At 40.0% G+C, this 20,533-nt stretch overlaps 1 protein-coding gene across 1 annotated transcript in view; it reads right to left on the bottom strand.

Moving 5' to 3' along the window:
* Positions 1-20,533, bottom strand: part of LOC114643523 (NACHT, LRR and PYD domains-containing protein 3-like) — a 179,471-nt gene that overhangs the window by 147,923 nt on the left and 11,015 nt on the right. Inside the window, exons 4-6 of the mRNA XM_051926729.1 lie at positions 15,908-16,189; positions 11,858-11,962; positions 11,748-11,774 (exon numbers count right to left, since the gene is read on the bottom strand). Of these exons, the coding sequence (XP_051782689.1) occupies positions 11,748-11,774; positions 11,858-11,962; positions 15,908-16,189 (414 nt within the window). The remainder of the gene's footprint in view (positions 1-11,747; positions 11,775-11,857; positions 11,963-15,907; positions 16,190-20,533) is intronic.

The following is a 20,533-nucleotide window of genomic DNA, read 5'->3' as shown; positions in this document are numbered from 1 at the left end:
CTTCGCAGCGGAGAAGTAGTGTGTTAAAGAGGTTATGAAAAAGTAAAGGAAACATTTTAAAAATAACGTAACATGATTGTCAATGTAATTGTGTTGTCATTGTTATGAGTGTTGCTGTCATATATACAGTGGTGTGAAAAAACTATTTGCCCCCTTCCTGATTTCTTATTCTTTTGCATGTTTGTCACACAAAATGTTTCTGATCATCAAACACATTTAACCATTAGTCAAATATAACACAAGTAAACACAAAATGCAGTTTGTAAATGGTGGTTTTTATTATTTAGGGAGAAAAAAAAATCCAAACCTACATGGCCCTGTGTGAAAAAGTAATTGCCCCCTTGTTAAAAAATTCAATTTTTTGAGTTCAATTTCCGTAGCCACCCCCAGGCCTGATTACTGCCACACCTGTTTCAATCAAGAAATCACTTAAATAGGAGCTGCATGACACAGAGAAGTAGACCAAAAGCACCTCAAAAGCTAGACATCATGCAAAGATCCAAAGAAATTCAGGAACAAATGAGAACAGAAGTAATTGAGATCTATCAGTCTGGTAAAGGTTATAAAGCCATTTCTAAAGCTTTGGGACTCCAGCGAACCACAGTGAGAGCCATTATCCACAAATGGCAAAAACATGGAACAGTGGTGAACCATCCCAGGAGTGGCCGGCCGACCAAAATTACCCCAAGAGCGCAGAGACGACTCATCCGAGAGGTCACAAAAGACCCCAGGACAACGTCTAAAGAACTGCAGGCCTCACTTGCCTCAATTAAGGTCAGTGTTCACGACTCCACCATAAGAAAGAGACTGGGCAAAAACGGCCTGCATGGCAGATTTCCAAGACGCAAACCACTGTTAAGCAAAAAGAACATTAGGGCTCGTCTCAATTTTGCTAAGAAACATCTCAGTGATTGCCAAGACTTTTGGGAAAATACCTTGTGGACTGATGAGACAAAAGTTGAACTTTTTGGAAGGCAAATGTCCCGTTACATCTGGCGTAAAAGGAACACAGCATTTCAGAAAAAGAACATCATATCAACAGTAAAATATGGTGGTGGTAGTGTGATGGTCTGGGGTTGTTTTACTGCTTCAGGACCTGGAAGGCTTGCTGTGATAGATGGAACCATGAATTCTACTGTCTACCAAAAAATCCTGAAGGAGAATGTCCGGCCATCTGTTCGTCAACTCAAGCTGAAGCGATCTTGGGTGCTGCAACAGGACAATGACCCAAAACACACCAGCAAATCCACCTCTGAATGGCTGAAGAAAAACAAAATGAAAACTTTGGAGTGGCCTAGTCAAAGTCCTGACCTGAATCCAATTGAAATGCTATGGCATGACCTTAAAAAGGCGGTTCATGCTAGAAAACCCTCAAATAAAGCTGAATTACAACAATTTTGCAAAGATGAGTGGGCCAAAATTCCTCCAGAGCGCTGTAAAAGACTCATTGCAAGTTATCGCAAACGCTTGATTGCAGTTATTGCTGCTAAGGGTGGCCCAACCAGTTATTAGGTTCAGGGGGCAATTACTTTTTCACACAGGGCCATGTAGGTTTGGATTTTTTTTTCTCCCTAAATAATAAAAACCACCATTTACAAACTGCATTTTGTGTTTACTTGTGTTATATTTGACTATGGTTAAATGTGTTTGATGATCAGAAACATTTTGTGTGACAAACATGCAAAAGAATAAGAAATCAGGAAGGGGGCAAATAGTTTTTCACACCACTGTATATATATATATACATACATATACACATATATTATATATATATATATATATATATATATATATATATATATTATATATACATATATATATACACATATTATATATATATATACACACACACATATATATATATATATATGTGTGTGTATATATATATAATATGTGTATATATATATATATATAATATTTGTGTATATATATATATATATATATATATCTATACACATATATCTGTTATATATATATATATATATATATATATATACACACATATATATATATATACACACATATATATATATATATACACATATATATAATATATATATACACATATATATAATATATATATATATAATATATATTTGTATATATATATATTATATATATGTGTATATATATATATTATATATATGTATATATATATATATTATATATATATATATGTGTGTATATATATATTATATATATATATATATATGGAAGAGAAGGTCTGTGATACGGTTTGCATATTTGCAGTTGGAGATCCACAAAGGGAGAAAAAAAAACGAATCACGTATCATAAAATAGTTTTATTCCTGAGCTTTCAACCCCTGTCAGGGGTCTTCATCAGAGGATAATGCTTAGACTTACAAGAATCAAAGGCAATATATAGCAACACATTCAGTGGGGGGTGGGTGGAGGTGACTAAGTCCGTATGATCAAGGGGGGGGGGGGGGGGTGTATCGTTAAATTAAAGTGCATATGTCCTTCTTAAGTTGGCATATGCTGGGTTTATGTCCAAGTGTCTGTTGATGGCATTTTCATCTGATAGCCAAGACTCGGCCAACTCTCTGGCGCTTTTTGTACTGGCCTTAAATTTTACTTTCACGTTGTCCCAGTTGAAAAAAAATTAATGAGAGACGCTATCTGTTTCAACTTTTCACCTCGAACGGATACTCAAAATCATTCATTAATCGGAGTCTACACAGCAGGCGCCAAAGGAATCAGCATACAAGCGACGTAAATCAGAACCCCCACCCCACCTGGCATTCACTCCCGTACCACCATAATGTGTCAGAAGGCACGGCACGCACCCTGACCAAGTGGGGCATCAAAATAGCACATAAACCCACCAACAATCTGCGCATGGTCCTGTTTAATGCTAAAAACAAGAAATCGACAGCCGAAACACGAAACGCAGTTTATAGTATTCCATGCAATTCTTGCTCAGCTGTATACATAGGACAAACGTCAAAAAAAATCTCAACACGTGTACAGGAACATCGCAACGCCGTCAGAAGAAAGGACGCACTATCTTTGATATATGCACATACTAAATCGACAGGACACACATTCAACTGGGACAACGTAAAAGTAAAATTTAAGGCCAGTACAAAAAGCGCCAGAGAGTTGGCCGAGTCTTGGCTATCAGATGAAAATGCCATCAACAGACACTTGGACATAAACCCAGCATATGCCAACTTAAGAAGGACATATGCACTTTAATTTAACGATACACCCCCCCCCCCCTTTGATCATACGGACTTAGTCACCTCCACCCACCCCCCACTGAATGTGTTGCTATATATTGCCTTTGATTCTTGTAAGTCTAAGTATTATCCTCTGATGAAGACCCCTGACAGGGGTTGAAAGCTCAGGAATAAAATTATTTTATGATACGTGATTCGTTTTTTTTTTCTCCCTTTGTGGATCTCCAACTGCAAATATATATATATATATATATATACATACCTATACACACATACATGCAGTTTCAATAACATAGAAATCAATATAAACAACATTAACATCATTATCATATGAGAATATGAAGTAATATATAAGAAGCACATTTCATATAAATATAAATTATTAAACAGTAAAATCTTCTTCTGTAATTTGCTACCGTGGCTATTCATTTGTCTGTCCAGGATTTTAAATCACCTGTAGCTCGCAAACCGTTTCACCTATTGACTTGAAATCTGGTACACATATAGTACATCACGTCTACTATCCGCTTTATGGGTGATGATTGTATTACTCTTTTTATCTTTATTTTATTTTATTGTAGAATCAACTCCTATCTGCGCACACCAGGGCGGCCGTGGGCGGATGCGTATGGTGTATTCACTCCACGTTATCGTGCATTGCGCTGTCAGTGGTATTTTGATAAAAGAATCTGAACAACATATAAGAAGCGTATAAATTATTAAACAGTAAAACATTAACATTTAAGAAGTAAAGTTACATTCAGTACTACTGCAGTGCCTTCGGGTATACCTCATTTTTTGTTTGCCCATTACATGCTTAAATGTATACATTTTTTGGTGCACCTACCCGAGAACACGCGACATATAACCGAGCGTGGGAGAAGCATGGATTTTAAACACGCATTGAGTTCATCTGCTGGTCTCCCTCGTGAAATAACTGGTAATGTTTGACTAAAATCTACAGCGAGTAAAACGACATTACCTCCTATTTTTTTTTTTTACGATCTCTGAGATCTTGCTTTTCTCGGTTCAAGGCTTCATAAGCTCTTTTATGTTCTATGGTGTACTTATCCCAAACCAACATCTTTGAATGTTGCAAGACTTTCGCCTTGTATGTAGATGGGGGTAATTACATTCATTGCATTCCTAGTCTGAATCACAATCTGATTGTATGGGTGGTTACCTGGCACTGTAGGGTTGCCATCCGTCCTTTAAAATACGGAATCGTCCCGTATTTGAGAATGAAATTGCACGTCCCGTTTTGAACCAATACGGGACGGGATTTGTCCCGTATTTTTTTTATCATTTTTTTTAAAGCAGCGTCTCATGCAAATCATGCCACACGCATTTTATGAAGATGCCTCCTTTCCTACTTTTGATTGGGTAATACTTGATGTCATCGTTAGTTTGATTGGTCTTTTTAACTGTCCAGTGAGGAGGGCGGGTCTTTTAAGTAGAGTCTGCAAAGTGTTGGCACTGGGATGTGGCACCCGCTGCAGTATGCGTCCCTTATTTTTTTGTATTAAAAGTGGTAACCCTACCTGGCAGGTAACACTTATGTTTGGTCATGAAGTCGTCTAAAATCCGCCACGTGCCCTCTTTTAATTGTGAGAAGCAGATATATATAGCCAAATTATCGCGCTTCGTTGCGGCGAAGTACTGCTTTTAATTTTTTAAGAAGAAAATAAAACCTTTTTTAAACGGATCGAAAATATACCAATAACAATTTGTTAAGGATCTGTTTTTTTGTGAACCTCGCTTTTCACAGCTGTCACGCTACGGCGTGTGTTTCGTTTATTTGACAGTATGTAGATCGTGGTAATTACATTCATGGCATTCATTTTCTGAATCACAATCTGACTGTATGGATGGTTACCTGCCAGGTTACGCTTGTGGTTGGTCAGGAAGTCGCCTTACATCCGCCACGTGCCCTCTTTTTGTTCCCAGAAGCTGATCATAGAATGGTTTTAATAGTTTACTTTCAAATAATGCAAAGAGTATGCGACACGTGTTTCTCCCTAATTCTGGGCTCATCAGGCATACACACTCACTGCATCCCCTCTCGGGAATCGAATCTCTATCGTCAGCGCCAGAGTTGAAGCCCCTAACATTGCGGTCAGCAAGTCGGCTAACATCCGCCATGTGCCGTCTTTCAGTTGCGAGAAGCAGATCATAGAATGGTTGAAACTGTTGCCCCTAACGTTGCGCTACGGCGTGTGGTTCGTTTATACCTCGTGTCTTCTCATTAAACTTTTATCTCGCGAATATGTTATTGCAATCCGCAGCAGGAGCGTTTCTATTAACTTAATTTAAACTTACGTTTTACACTGTGCTTTGTTTCCCTTATGAACATGCTTGTATGCTTCACTCACTCACTTCTTATTGTTTCACTCCCTTCTCAATTGTTTAATGAATTTTTTGTTCTTCGCTGTTTGCGGCTCCTCCTCCATTTGTCCCTACTGTGTTCACAGTCTTTTCACGTGATTACGTGGGAGGTGTGATGACGTGACACTCAACTCCTCCTCCCACGGCCATCGAGCTGCCGTCCATTACAGTATATTGTGAAAAAAGAGGTTCCAGTTATGACCATTACGCGTTGAATTTCGAAATGAAACCTGCCTAACTTTTGTAAGTAAGCTGTAAGGAATCAGCCTGCCAAATTTCAGCCTTCCAGTTGCAGAATTAGTGATGAGTCGGTCAGTCAGTCAGTCAGTCAGTCAGTCAGTCAGTCAGTCAGTCAGTGAGTCAGTGAGGGCTTTGCCTTTTATTAATTACTATAGATAAAGGCGCACATGTTTATTTGATATCTGAGCTAAAGTCTTCACACATTATACACTCCACGTCATTATTAGTATAACATGGAAAAAGGGTCTGTTTTAGGTATATGTTCAGCATTTTGTTTTGTCCCATTTTCCTGCCTTCCTACATTTATATACATCGTTGTAGACACGGAACACTCATGAAATATATTTATTCCAAATAACGATATATTATTTACCCTCTACAACTCCAGGCACCTCACACCATGATAAACACACTTGAGCTGGGAGAATTTTGTTATGGACACAGCTTCGTCAGTGGAGGATGAGATAGCAGGCTGCTTGTTCTGATCGATACCTTTGCTAAACAAATTGGCTAATGGAGAAGTGCGAAGGAATTTAAGGTGGCCTGGGATTACAAGTTTTTTTGTAGGCTTCAAGGATTCTAGTATTAAATTTGCAAAATATGCATTTGTTCTGGTTAACTCTTTTAGGGCGGATGTCGACTTTTGTCGACAGGAGGGGTTGAAGGCGAATGTCGACAAAAGTCGACATCCAGGGATAGGGGGCGACAAGCAGCTGTTAATGGCGACAAATCTCACTGTCACGTCACAGCCATTCCCTCTGTGCTTGGAGGAATGCTAGACTCGTTGACTCGGCAACTAAACCTTGCGTTCGCATGGGATAAATACACAGACATTGATCCGTTGAGAGCGATCTGGCTACCGGAGTTTACAAGACGGCATGGCTTGCTGTTGGACACGACAGATCACCAGCTGCTGTACTTCAGGCTGCTCTCTCCTGATGCTGCCTTTCAGCTACTGTCAGACGAGACAAACAGGTAGGCAGAGATTTTTTTTGAATCGCGGGCTAAGGTTGCATCGCATTCTCGTTTTTCAAAGTGGAAACCCACAACGAAAGACGAAATGAAGCGCGCTGTGGCATTACAAATAGAGATGAGACAGAACTGGTGATATAACTTCAGGGAGCATTGGTCCAAACGTGTTTTGTCCCCTGGTGGCTTAGGTACGTGCTGCTGCAAAGTTTTATTCACTTCTGTAATAAACAGAAGCAAATCCCATGGGGTGAGCCAGGCTATAATGCCATACATAAAGTTCATAAAGTTTCAGAAGATGAAAGGAGGTGACAATACGGTTTTCATGCAGGCAGAAAACTTGGTGGCAGTGGCATGGCACGATGGCAAATGGGTGACTTGTCTCTCTACAGTACACACTAACAATATATGTGAGAAAGTGCAGCAACAGACAATTGAAAAATAGGCACCAAAGCAACACATATTGTAAGGAGTGCAATGTGGCAATGACTGAAATTGGCTGCTTTGAGCGAGATCAGACTTTGCTGTGTAAAATGTATGTGATATGTATGTGAAATCATAGAGTATGCAGGCTCATACAACATGCAAGACAGTAACATTTGTCAAAAGTAAATATTTTTTGTTGATTTGATATGTTAAACAATTGCTTTGTGTTCTTTTTTAAAAAATGTTAGTTTTTGGAAAAATATTCAGCCCTGGGAGAAAAGAAACAAAAAAAAATTAGCCCTAAAAGAGTTAATGACCACCGCACTCACCATCCTATGCCACAGGGCCCTCACTTTGTCTTAATAATGACCTTCTGTATCAGGTAGCAGAGCACAAGGGGGAAGTACGGTTGCTGTTGTTAGTCCCTCAGTCCTACTGGTTGCAGGTCTGTGAACTAGCACACACTCACCTCCCAGGAGTCCATTTAGGTGTCGAATAAATGAATCAATGAGGAGGTTTGCAGCTTTTGTATGTTCTGCCCGGAGTGCCATATTCCCAGGAGGGATTGTGCTCCTCTGGTTCCCATTCCCCTTATTTCATGTCCTATTTGAATACATCAGGGTTGACTTAGGAGGACCCTTAGAACCCTTGGCTAGAAGACACAAGTACATACTAGTCTTAGTAGATTATGCTACCCAATATCCTGAAGCTGTTCCTTTGTGCTCAGCCACATCCAAAACTATCGCACGGGAGTTAGTAGGGGTCTTTGTACAAGTTAGCATCCCTAAGAAAGTCCTGATGGACCAAGGGACGCCCTTTACCTTGGAGATGTTCAGGGAAACTGCCAAGTTACTTAAGATAAAGCATTTAAAGACTTCAATGTATCATCCTCAAACCGATGGTCTAATGGAGCATTTAATCAGACCCTCAAACAGATGCTACACAAGGTGGTCAGTGAGGATGGAAGGGACTGGGTTCAGCTCCTCCCTCTCAATATTTTTGCATATCGGGAAGTCACACAAGCCTCCACGAGATTCTCACCATTTAAATTATTGTATGAGTGAGTTATCCTGCCTGTCCCGGAGGTAGTGAGCGAGAAACCCAGGCGGACCTTCCTGATTGCGCATGACATCATGACAGAGCCCGGAATGGTCATTTGAGAACACCTGTATCGACTTCCCAAGGCAAAAAGTGCAGAAGGGGAACTGGAGATCAAGCGCATGCTGGAACTAGGTGTAATAGAACAAACTCCAGCCCTGTTGTCTTCATCTCTAAGCCTGATTGAAGTTGGAGGTTTTGCAATAACTTCCAGTGGCTTAATGAAGTCTCCCAAGTCGATGTCTATCTGATGCCACAAGTGGACAACCTCCTCGAGTGGCTAGGACAGGCTGAATTCTTGACCACACTTGATATGCCAAAAGGGAACTGGCAGGTTCCTTTAATGGAGTTTACAAAGGTTAAGACTGTGTTTAGCATCCCTAGTGGGCACTGCAACCTTCCAGCATCAGGTGGATAAAGTGCTCCATCCTTATAACTCCTATAGTGCTGCCTACCTGGATGACATGGTCATCTATTCCAGCACATGGAAGGAACACCTACAACAGGTCAGAGCTTTACTGTGGACATTAGGGGAAGCTGGCCCTCTAATTAATCCAAAAATGTTTCTTTGGGGTAAATGAAGCTGTGTTTTGGCTACCTGGTGGGCCGGGGTACAGTGTTCAAAAGTGGATGCCATATTGAAATGGCCCCGTCTGAAGACCAAGAGAAAAGTCCAAGCCTTTTGTACCCCGATTTTCCCAGGGAGTGGTGCCCTTGACTAACTTAACAAAGAAGAGGGCCCCGAACAATGTGGTATGGAACTGCATTTAATGACTTAAAGCAGGCCCTTACATCAGCACCGGTCTTTAAAGCTCCTAACTTTTCTCTGCCTTTCATCCTCCAGACAGACGCTTCGGACACAGGTCTTGGTGCCATGCTGAACCAAAGCGTTCACGTTGTCGAGCACCTCGTCTTGTGTGCATGGGAAGCAGCTAAAAGGCTCATAAGACGGTAATTCCATGCAAGACCGAGGGTGGCAGAGTGTACTGATCCTTTCTCATTTTCCTCCTCCCATGTTTGTATGAAAATGTGCTATAGAAATAAATTTTCTAAGTCACCACCCCGACGCCACTTTAAGTCCCTTAGTCTTGCATGCTCTGTAGATTTAGTGGAAAGTGGAGGAACACGTTGGCACCACTCCAGTTTGGCACAACTATGCCCCTGTCTTCCAGAATCCAGCCCTTTGCATTGGTGGAAGGCCTGTATGTTTCCATGGGCAAATCAGGGCATTGAGATACTTGGTGACATTTAGAATGACTATGGACTCAGAATGTTCCAGTTACTCAGGTCCGGGTTTTCTATTCTTCATTCCTCTCTCTTTTTTCTATCTTCAGATCAGATCAGTGCTTAAGACAAATGGGGTCCTAATATCCTCTGCATTGCCTTCCCACCCCCTTTATAAATTTATTCATTTATTGCTTATTAGCTCCAGAATTATCATCTTTATATGCAAGTCTGAATAAGACATCTGCCAGGCCTCTCGCTTTACTGTCAGTCTGGTGATGTGACCTCCTTTCTTCTGCTCCCATCTCTTGTAAGGATATCATTAACAACATCTCAGCATCCTCCTAAAGCCCAGTTATCAGCAAACACAATTTTAATTTATACATCATCTGTACCTTACTACTCAAAAACTTTGTCATATGCTTTTCTCTGCTGATCCCATCTGTCACCGTTGTCCTTTAAATGTCCCCCATATGTTTTAGGACTGCCCTCCAGTTTAAGCTTTTTGGTTGAATGTTTCCAACTGCCTGTCTGATATTTTGTTTGTTAATATTCCTCTTTTGCCTCATATATCACTGTCTCTGCTAAACTCATCTTAGCCTCTTGCTGGAAATCTCCTGATTTACTCTCTCTCTGCAAACGTCTGGTAATCCCCTTCTTTAATGTACTGAACTTGGATACCCACGTGTGAAAGCAAAACCCACCAAAGTATGACCATTTCGCACAAACATTAGGAAGTTTTTCTTTACACAAAGAACGATAAAAACTTGGAATAAGCTACCAAGTAGTGTGGTAGACAGTAAGACGTTAGGGTCTTTCAAAACTCGACTTGATGTTTTCTTGGAAGAAATAAGTGGATAGTACTGCCGAGCTTTGTTGGGCTGAATGGCCTGTTCTCGTCTACAGTGTTCTAAAATTCAATAAAGGCAGATTTTGTTTCTGCTCATGTAATTCTGAAGTGCAGATGTTACTGTGTAAGGACATTGTTGTAAGTGTTTGATACACACATCATCATTATCATTTTCATCAGCCACACGGGCGCAGTTTACATGTCAGCCGGAATCCAATCATTTGTGTTTGTGTCAAAAGCGTAATCCTACATGGTGAAATTTAACTTTGAATGGTAACCTTCAATAAAATCTCAATAGTCCAAATGTCTTTGTGTACCAAAATGCCACAAACAAGCAGTCTAAAGAAGCAGCTGCCTTGATGTTCTTTTCTTCAAGCCCCTAAAAGCAGACAGCAGCCTAACCTGCCAATACTGTATGTCTGTCCAGTTTACCAAAATTAAAAATCCTCTCTGATCAGACTTTAACTTACGTTTATTGCTTGTTTATTTTGGGGGAATTCATTTGAAAACTGCAGTAGACAAGAGCAGTCTGGTACCCAAGGTCAAAAGATAACCTGTGGATAATGGCATCAAGTGCTCACATCACAGGTCACTGTTCTTGGGAATGTCGTACACTCGCCTGGCCTTGGATTGCAATTCACCACTAACACTTTAACGGGAATATTTGGAGTAACAACAGGTGGGATGAAAAATCAGTTATGACATCTCATAGCACACTGCTTGATGAAAGACTTATTTAGCCCAACTGGAAGAATCCCTTCAACCCTCCATTGCCATTGTGTGTTATCTGAAACAGGACACCAACAAATCAACTTTATGAGGACTCATTCACCTTTAGCACTCCATCTGTTTGTACCCTCAATACTGTAGGTATGAAAGAAGAAGCCAACACTCCTCGTGGGCAGTCAGCCATCTGGACCTGTGACTCCTTCATTTGTGGGGATTTTCTGTTTTTTAAGATAGGAGTATTGCACTTTTTCTACATACAGTACATGGAGTGATTAAACAGTTACTCAGATGAGCCTCCTTCCTGTATCAACCACACTTGCTAATTTCACTCTCATTTTTATCTGTCAGCTAAATAAATTACACAAGCACTGCGGCCTCCAAATAAGCCCATTTTCCTCAGACATTAACACCTTGATTTCTGTGCTTAGTCAAATCCCATATACCCTGGCAGCCTTAAACCCTGACCTCTTGTGTCGGCTGACTGTCCACATGAAATCTCACATCAAAGACATTTAACAATTCAGTCAGGTAATTTCACATATTCTTTAGACGCTTCCTGCTTTACACCACCTGAGCTCCCCTGAATCCCAGAAGGTCAAGGATTTCATCTGACGTGTCCTTACCTTTGGTCTTGTATGTTGCTTTTTTATCTAAAAGAATAAACAGAGGAATATTGTAAAAATGAGCATAATGAACAACTGGTGTCATCTTTATTTACCACTTCTGGACTCACCTCTCATTCTTCGCCATTTCAATATGAGCAGCACAGTCGCTATGACACAAAGAGCCATCGATAACCAGAAAACCACCGACCAGCCAGAGATGTTTGGAGAGAAAACTGTAAAAAGAAGAGAGGAATAAATGTCTATGAGTCTGAAAAACACAACAAGAGGGGAAGTGTGAGGCCTGAAAGCAGAGAGAAGTCATTCAGGACTAGTGAGTTTAATAACCGACACCTGAACAGTATCTAGCGGGGAAATGTGACAAAAAACACCAATCAGAACACAAATGGAGTGTCAGGTGACTGTGAAAAAGGTTATCATCTTCAAAAGTGCCAGGATTGATAAATTCTTTAATAAAAACTGAGCTGTCATGGAAGATAACCCAAAGGTAATGTGACATGCTCACTGGGGATGACCACATGCTCAGGTAGGCTTCAAACACCTAATAATACCCACTTGTGAACCAACGTGCCATGTATGGTGGCCTTGGGGTGCAAGGGGTAGAAAATTTAAAGAGCCCAATATCAAAAGTGCAAGAAATTTGGCGTGAACAATGCTCATAAGGTAATGCATAACCAAACAAGGATGCTGATTGGTGGAGTGAACTGTCAGTCACTCCTGAGTGGAAATCACCTGATCATGGTGGCACACAGTGACTGGACAAGTTAATGTGGCTCTTTTTTATTATAAATGTGCTGATATACACTTAATAATTATGTTTTATATGTTACCATGGTCATAGATTTTATAGCAAATATAAATAGAATATAAATACACCACATGGCTTTTGTGATGAAGAGACTAATAATTACTTTAATTTTTCACATTTTTATTAGAAGATGGTAATAGTCAAATAACACATACTACAGTAGAAGGTTATATTAATCCACTCAAACCCATCCCAATGGTCCCCACACCACAAACTCCTCTCCCTCAGCCAAATTAAGTAAATATGGTCACTAAAACAGTTTGTGGCCAGGGTGGCCATGGAGGACACTATACAGCTATGCAGAAGTCCAACTGGGTAAAGAAGAGGAACTGAAAGAGTAAAGTGATAATCACCAGACCACAGCCATGCATCCCTCTACCAAAGAATTGTCACTTTACATTCAGTAATGGGGTTAGAGGACAAATTAGAATGCAGACAGTGGAAAGAGCTAAATTGTAAAGAGTAGACTTCCCAATAGATTGGTGCCCCCTCAGTTCATAGGTAACCCATCCCATGGCACATATACAAGATGTTTCAAAAGTCCAGAAGACAAGATTTGAAGTAGACCTTAAGATCACCTTAGTCTTACCTGACCATGTGCATGAACTTTACATAAGACCATCTTTACAGTTCTGTCTGTACATTTTACCTCTGTCTTACACAACTAGCAGCCTGCCCTACCCTGTATCCTTTGTTCCCACATGGACAAATATGACAGCTCAGGCCTGAAGCCTGTCCACATGCCCAAGGAGGTCTCTCACCAGTGAACTTTGAAGGCACACTATACAGTACAAGATTCTGTGTCAGTGAAGCATATGTGTGTTTTAGTCCTCATAATAGATGACCTCCTCCTACCCATCAAACCTTTCTTCTGGTGGTTGGTTTAGAGTTGAGCTGCTTTGGCTGCTTAGTTCTGCCTACCACCATACAGATGTCAGAATTCCTGCCCAGCTTTGCAATGTGCTGAAAATGGTTGGACACTTCCAGCTCTGAGGTTGATGCTCCTGGATAATGTGCAGTGTTCATATTGTGCCTACATCTGACTGTGACCAAACTCTCTCTATCTGTCTGGTCTGGAATCTTACTCCACTTTAGAGGTGCACACTATTACTGTGAAGGACACCTCAGTGAGATCCTCCAAATCTCTACTAGAATGCAGATGAACAACCTCCTTCTCAAGTTCAGTGAACCTGAAAACAACGTGCTAGAAACCACACATCAAACATTCCTGACACCATGCTCTCTTTATTTTTTAATTTTAACTTTTGAGATAAATAACAACACAAAACACTTTCTGAAGTGACAAATGGTATATAAACATAACAATGAAAGTAGGTACTCATTTCATTTCAATGTGTGCTCTTCATTGAGTGTAGACTCAACAAATTCACAGGTAAATAGACAAATTACAGACTTTACAATAACACACACACATGCTTTATACAGTACATGGACAGTATTGTCATTTGTGCCATCTCGTGGTGCTCAAGTTAGGAATCTCAACAGGAAATAAAGAATCCAAACTCCAAAAAGATAGAAAAATAAAATTGTGATAGAAATAAAAGAGTGAGTTAAGAGAGTAGAATCACAAAAGCCAGAGTCCTTTTGCCCACTAATTAAAGTTAGCACCAATTCGCCCATTTCATTTCTGCATAAAAAACTCCACAGGACACCTTTACACCATGAATTTCTTTTGGCCAATAACAACTCTTTATGACATCTTTCTAAAAACACCAGTGACCTCCTGGTACTCTCAGAGATTTGCACCCCTGATCCTAATTTGGCAAATTTCAAGGGGTAAGAGCCACTGTGCATTCAGGTTAGGCCACAATGTCACATGATATAGTTACTAACCCCCCCCCCCTCCCCCAGTGGGTCACTACTCACACCTGTCACACACCATCATACTGCTGTGTGTCCTTCACTACTCACTGTAGTCTCCATTGGCTCCTTCCCTTCAGTTACTGTACTTTCTTCCCATTGTCATTACAAGTCCAGCCAGTGATGACCTCCTTATTTACAGTGTGGTGTCATCATCATAGCTAAGCTTTACTTTTTTTTCAAATAATTCTCTAAATATATTTACTTTTTTCTTGTTTTCATAATTTCCTTACAGGTGTTCAGTTTTTATAACAAACCTAACTGACCCCCTACTCTTTTTGCATTAATGTAAAATACCTTTAACACTAGAATCCCTGAAGCCTACGAAAGAGCCCCATTCAGGCAGCTCAGCTTGGGCAAAAAGCTCTCCCAGCTCAACCCAAGGTTCCTTATCTGCGCGTGAGGTTTCTGTAGTTGTGGAGGGTAAATAATACAGCATATCATTATTTGGAATATATGCATTTCATGTTTGTTCCGTGTCTACAATGTTCTGGGTAAGTGTAGGATGAAAGGAAATGCGAGAAATGCAAGAAATGCTGAACACATAGCTAAACCAGAAACTTTTTACATGTTATATTAATAATAACGTGAAGTGTATAATATGTGAAGACTTTAGTCTAAATATCTAGTTATGCCTGGTGCAGCTGCGTTGTTCTTTTGTTCTCTTTCTCTGATGAAGAACCCTCATCCTCATCTGAGTTCATCTCTGTTATAGCTCTTCTTTATTTGAAAACTAGCAGTGTCAGATCGGGGGGAGCATGAACGTGACTGAGAGAATAAAAGTGAATAAAACTTTTTTTAATTACCCTAACCTTTACAAGTACCATACATTTACAGCGGCTGTGACAATGACAGGTCAGAATGTTTCACAGTAGAAGGATATTAAAGAATGTCAAAGTGCAGTGTGCAAAATACTTAAAGGTCAGTTTAAGTTTATTTGATATTTGGACTTCAGTCTTCACACATTACACACTTCATGTCTACATTTTGTCATCATTACTATAAGATGAAAAAAGTCTCTGTTTTAGTTATTTGTTCAACATTTTTTGACTCACATTTCTTGTCATCCTATATTTACACAGATCATTGTAGACACAGAACAAACATGAATTGCATGTGTTCCAAATGACGATATATTATTTACCGTCTACAACTCCAGGTATCTCATTCCCAGATAAGCAGACTTGAGTTCAGAGAATCTTCTTTACGACTTGAGTTGCGGTGGTGGAGGGGGCTGGGGGTGGGATAGCAGGCTGCTTGTGCTGATCGACACATTTACAAAACAAAAGACAGTGACGGAGGGGTGTGAAGGAATTTAAGGTGGCCCGGGATTACGAGTTTTTTCGAAGGCTTCAGGGATTCAAGTGTTAAAAGAGAGGAGCATTAATGTTACAATAATAATTGATTGAATGACAGTCTTGTTAAAATCACATAAACTCCAATGTCAGTGACATGACCTCTGAGAACTCACCGTAGACCCCCAGTTTGGACTGATAGGCCGGTCTGGTTGTGTTACTTCTCATCAGACAGGAGAACACGTTGAGCTCCCATTTAATAAGGATGACGCTCCTCACTCTGAGGAGACCCTCATCGCCCCGTTGAAAAGTCAGTTTGGATGCTGATGTCATGTCCAATCCGTTCATGTCTCTCCAAGTGACTTCAGGTCGAGAACTCCACATCTCAGAGCTGCACTCCAGTCTGGTCTGCTGGTCCTCTGCAGTGCTGATGGAAATGGAAGGCCGAGTGCCCACGACTGAAGGAAACAGAAAGAGAAAATGAGTGACATTTTGGAGAGAAAGCCATTTGAATTAAAAATATAATTTCTTAGTGCGTTAACACAAGGGTAATTTTTTTCTAATAAACTCACATTATTAGTCTATTTTCTCCTCTTGCTTCTTGTTTTATTGTGTTGCTGTCCTGAATTTCTACAAGTATTGCTGCATTTATTTAATATCTGCCAGGATTACACCAAATTCCTTGCAACCTCTGTCATTGCTGCTCTTTTTTGTGTATTTGCAGGGTTTTTTATTGTATTACTCCATTTGTGTATTTAGTATTGAACTGTAATTGTATTTTTGGTTTGTAAACCACCCTGTGATACTTTAAACTCTCAATGGCACTACTATATGTAAAATAAAGAATATAAAATATATACAGTGGACCCTTGACTTACGAACTTAATTCGTTCGCGAGGGCTGGTTGTAACTCAAGTTGATTGTAAGTCAAGACTATTTTTCCCATAAGAAATAATGGAAATACCCATAATGCATTCCGAAACTCCCACTGCAACACTTACTTAACCTTTTCATAATAAAAAAGGGTTGTATAATGTGCAGAATTTACCAAAACACCAATAACTTTTCTAATGTACTAACCAAAAAGTTATAAAAAGTGCCTAGCCTACCAGAAACAACAATTTCATACTGTACTCACCATTTAATTTGACATCTTTGGGCTGCAGGAAGGGAGGAGGAGAATGAAATGGAAGATTTTTTAAAGGCTTTCTTTAACTTGCGCTCAGCCGTTTGCAATCATTTCAATAGCTTCTTTTGCATTAATTTTAATCTCCTCCTGCCTACAAGTTATTCTGACGAGAATTTTTCTCAGCATTTCCTTGCGATAATACACTTTCAAGGTCCGAATGATACCCAAATCCAATGGCTAAAGTGCTGCCATGCACTTGGGTGGGAGGAATTCAACTGGAACTTTATTTAAATGTGGAAGCATGTTGTGGGCCGCACAGTTATCAATCAGAAGCTGTAAAATCCTTTTTATTCCTTCATATTGTGAGGTTTCTGAACTCTTTTGAGACCCCCCCCCCCGCCCACTCCTCACTCCATGGGAACGACACGCTGAAGTGCGTCCTGAAGCGCGATTGCCGCGTCTGTCGAAGCTTGTTTGCCCGTTGCCGGGCAGGGTAACAACAGACTCATAGCGCTGCAGTGAAGTGACAAAGATCGGGGTCGCGCTATAAGTCCCTGTCTTGCTCCCCAAAACACGAGGTTGAGTCTCAGTACTTTAACAAAACCAGCTTTATTCAGCTTGAAACAGGAACAGCACACTTATTTATTGCAGCGTGATCTGCCACTCTGCTATACACAGACACAGCAGATCAGTGATCAAGTTACCTGTTAACCTGCATTTCAAATCTTCCTTGCATATCACCCATCGATATCTTTTCTGTTTGCTTTGGCTGAGAGACTCAGTTTGCTTTGAGCCGGCTGTTGCCCCAGCAACAGATACACAGTCTTCTATAGACGTGGAGTCTAAAAAACTACGAGGAAAACTCAGAAGAAACAAAAAAAATTACAGTGTTTCTGTTTGGGGGGTTGTTGTGCACAATTGAGAATTAACTGCTCTGTGGATGATTCATTCAAGCATTTCAAGGTCTTTAGGGCACTTCGTTGTAATGAAAGTATCTGCTGAATGTACTTTGTAGTAACGAGATTTCTATAGACTCGCATCATATGGGGAAGCTGTCCAGACCATAAAAACACTTCGCTGTAATGAAAATTTTGTTGTAAAGATATTCATTGTAATGGAATTTTACCTATATATAGATAAATCACTGCACTGACCGAAATTATGTCCACAAACACATGTATCTAGGCTCCGACTGACGCTTACTAACGCTCTCGGCTGTTTGTTTACAATCACGCAAGTGGATACACGTGACCGCATTCAAGTCGTAACGCAAAATGTTGGTCGTAAATCAAAATAAAAATTTTGGTCGTAAATCAAGTTGTTCGCATCTCAGGCCGGTTGTATATCAAGGGTCGACTGTATATAGAATATTAGAACAATTGTGACAAGAACAGGCCATTCAGCCTCAGAAATTCACAGATCCAATTCACTGAGAGTCTCCCTAATAACATCAGTCGAGATTTGAAGCTCAAATCAAATCCAATTTTACTTAAGTAATACACTTATATGTACAGTACAATATGTAGTGAAATTCCTAGCTGCTGAACTCTGAGACTGTGCATTCAAAGAATTTAAACACTCATATTAATGAGTAAATACTCAACTATAGTAAATATCAATATGTACAATGACAGCATTGTATGACTATTATTAAAGTATATAATAAATAACTTAATACAGTAGAATAGGGCATCATGTGGCTGTCAACACTGTCTTCATTCAAGACACAGATGAACTGTGGGCAGAAGCTCCTCCTCAGTCGCTGAACTGGACTTTTGGTATTCGTACTGTTTTCCTGACTGCAGCACAGAGAAGAAGCCATTGTTGGGATGGCTGGTGTTACTGATAATTGTATTTGCCATGGTGCAACATTTCTTGGTGTAGATGTCCTGCAAGTTAGGGAATGCACACCCAGTGAGAGATTCTGTTTCCCCATCACTCAAAGGTGAACTTTGTGGTCCTGCTGTGTGCCATTTCTAGACCAGGGGCCTCATATGTAAATGGTGCGTATGCACAAAAATGTTACATACTCCCATTTCCAAGCTCAAATCGCGACATATAAAACCTAAACTAGGCATAAAGCCACGCACATTTTCACAGTAGCTCAAACCCTGGCGTACGCAAGTTCTCCACTCGGTTTTGCAAACTGGCAGCACCACATCCCTGACGCGGCTTTATCATATACACTGAAATTAACTGCATATTGTTTATTAGTTTAAGGCATCTGATTGTAATTAACCTGTAACAATATAATGGTCCACTGAATGGCCAAACTATTCCAAATACCATAACTGCTTTAGCGTTGTTACTCTCACTGCACCTTTGTCTTCTTCTTTCAGCTGCTCCCGTTAGGGGTTGCCTCATCCGATCATCTTTTTCCATATTACTCTCACTGCACCACTCGGAGTATTTATATTACCGTATCTGAGTGTGGAATCACAGATCTACAGCAGCTGATCGGAAAGAGAATTATCAGGATACAGCATCAAGCACACGCTGCCTCAGCCATGCTGTCTATTTTAACTGCTCTCATACGATAAACACTTTAGATCCTTTCCTGTAAGGACCTCGCGGTTCAGAAACAGTTTCATCCCAAGAACTCTAAACACACTCAATCAGTCCATCAAGTGCTCCTTGTAAACTGTTTGTACTTATAAGTACAATCACCTCACTGTAACCTTGCGATACAGTGTTAATATTGCACAACCTGAGCCACTTTATAAAGCGCGTATTTACATATGATGACAATATCATTTTTAAGATGAAATGCAGCAAAATATGCTTATTACATTATACAGATAAAATGTTAACATCATTTAAATAATCTATTTGATGACATGGTGTCGCAGTGCTAACAAAGGATTGTTCCTGCCTCACGCTGCATGCTTGCTGGGGCTGGCGCGACACTGGAAGGATAGATGGATAGAATAATTAAACATGTACTATGAAGATATTTCAATGTTCCTTAAAAGTTTTGAAGAATCTGCGTTCTAAGCTTACAGATGGCTTAACGTCTATTACAGAGCTGATTGTGTGGCTATTGGGTATTTGGAGAAAGAAAAGTAAGGACAGGAATTGGAGGTTAGTACATTTGCAAGAGACAGTACTGCTGCAATAAATTATTTCATTGAAGGTTGCGCACGGCGTAGCAAACATCTTGCGTGAGGCAGGAACAATCTCTGGATGGGCGGCAGTACGTCACTATCACTGTGCCACCGTGTTCACATGTTTAATACATGTTTTAATTGATATGATATGAATACTGAAATTATATCAAGTATAGATCTCAGTATTTAATAATATCACGAATGTAATGGATTCTGTGTCCAGTTGGGGGAAGAGAAAGCCAGTTTAAGAATCACGTAGTCATTCACACACAGAGCACATACATAGAAGAACACATAGAACAGCATTTAATGTGCTACTTTAGTGACGATGGGATTTGAGAAACTAGTAAATTAAATGATTTTAAGATGAAGTTTATGATGTTCTACTTTAATGACAAAGTAAACTACGTGATTAAAGTGGAAATTTCGAGATTAAAGTTGACATTTCTTGCTTTTTTCCCCACTGTGTCCCTATTTTTTTTTCTCTGTACTCTAATAAGTTTTCATATGACACTCAGACGGTGGGCTATGACTCGCCTTTTCACCGTGACTTTGATATGTGACGA

The sequence above is a fragment of the Erpetoichthys calabaricus genome, chromosome 4 (assembly GCF_900747795.2).
Source record: "Erpetoichthys calabaricus chromosome 4, fErpCal1.3, whole genome shotgun sequence".
NCBI classification, from domain to species: Eukaryota; Metazoa; Chordata; class Cladistia; order Polypteriformes; family Polypteridae; genus Erpetoichthys; species Erpetoichthys calabaricus.
This window is presented reverse-complemented; position numbering and strand designations above follow the sequence as displayed.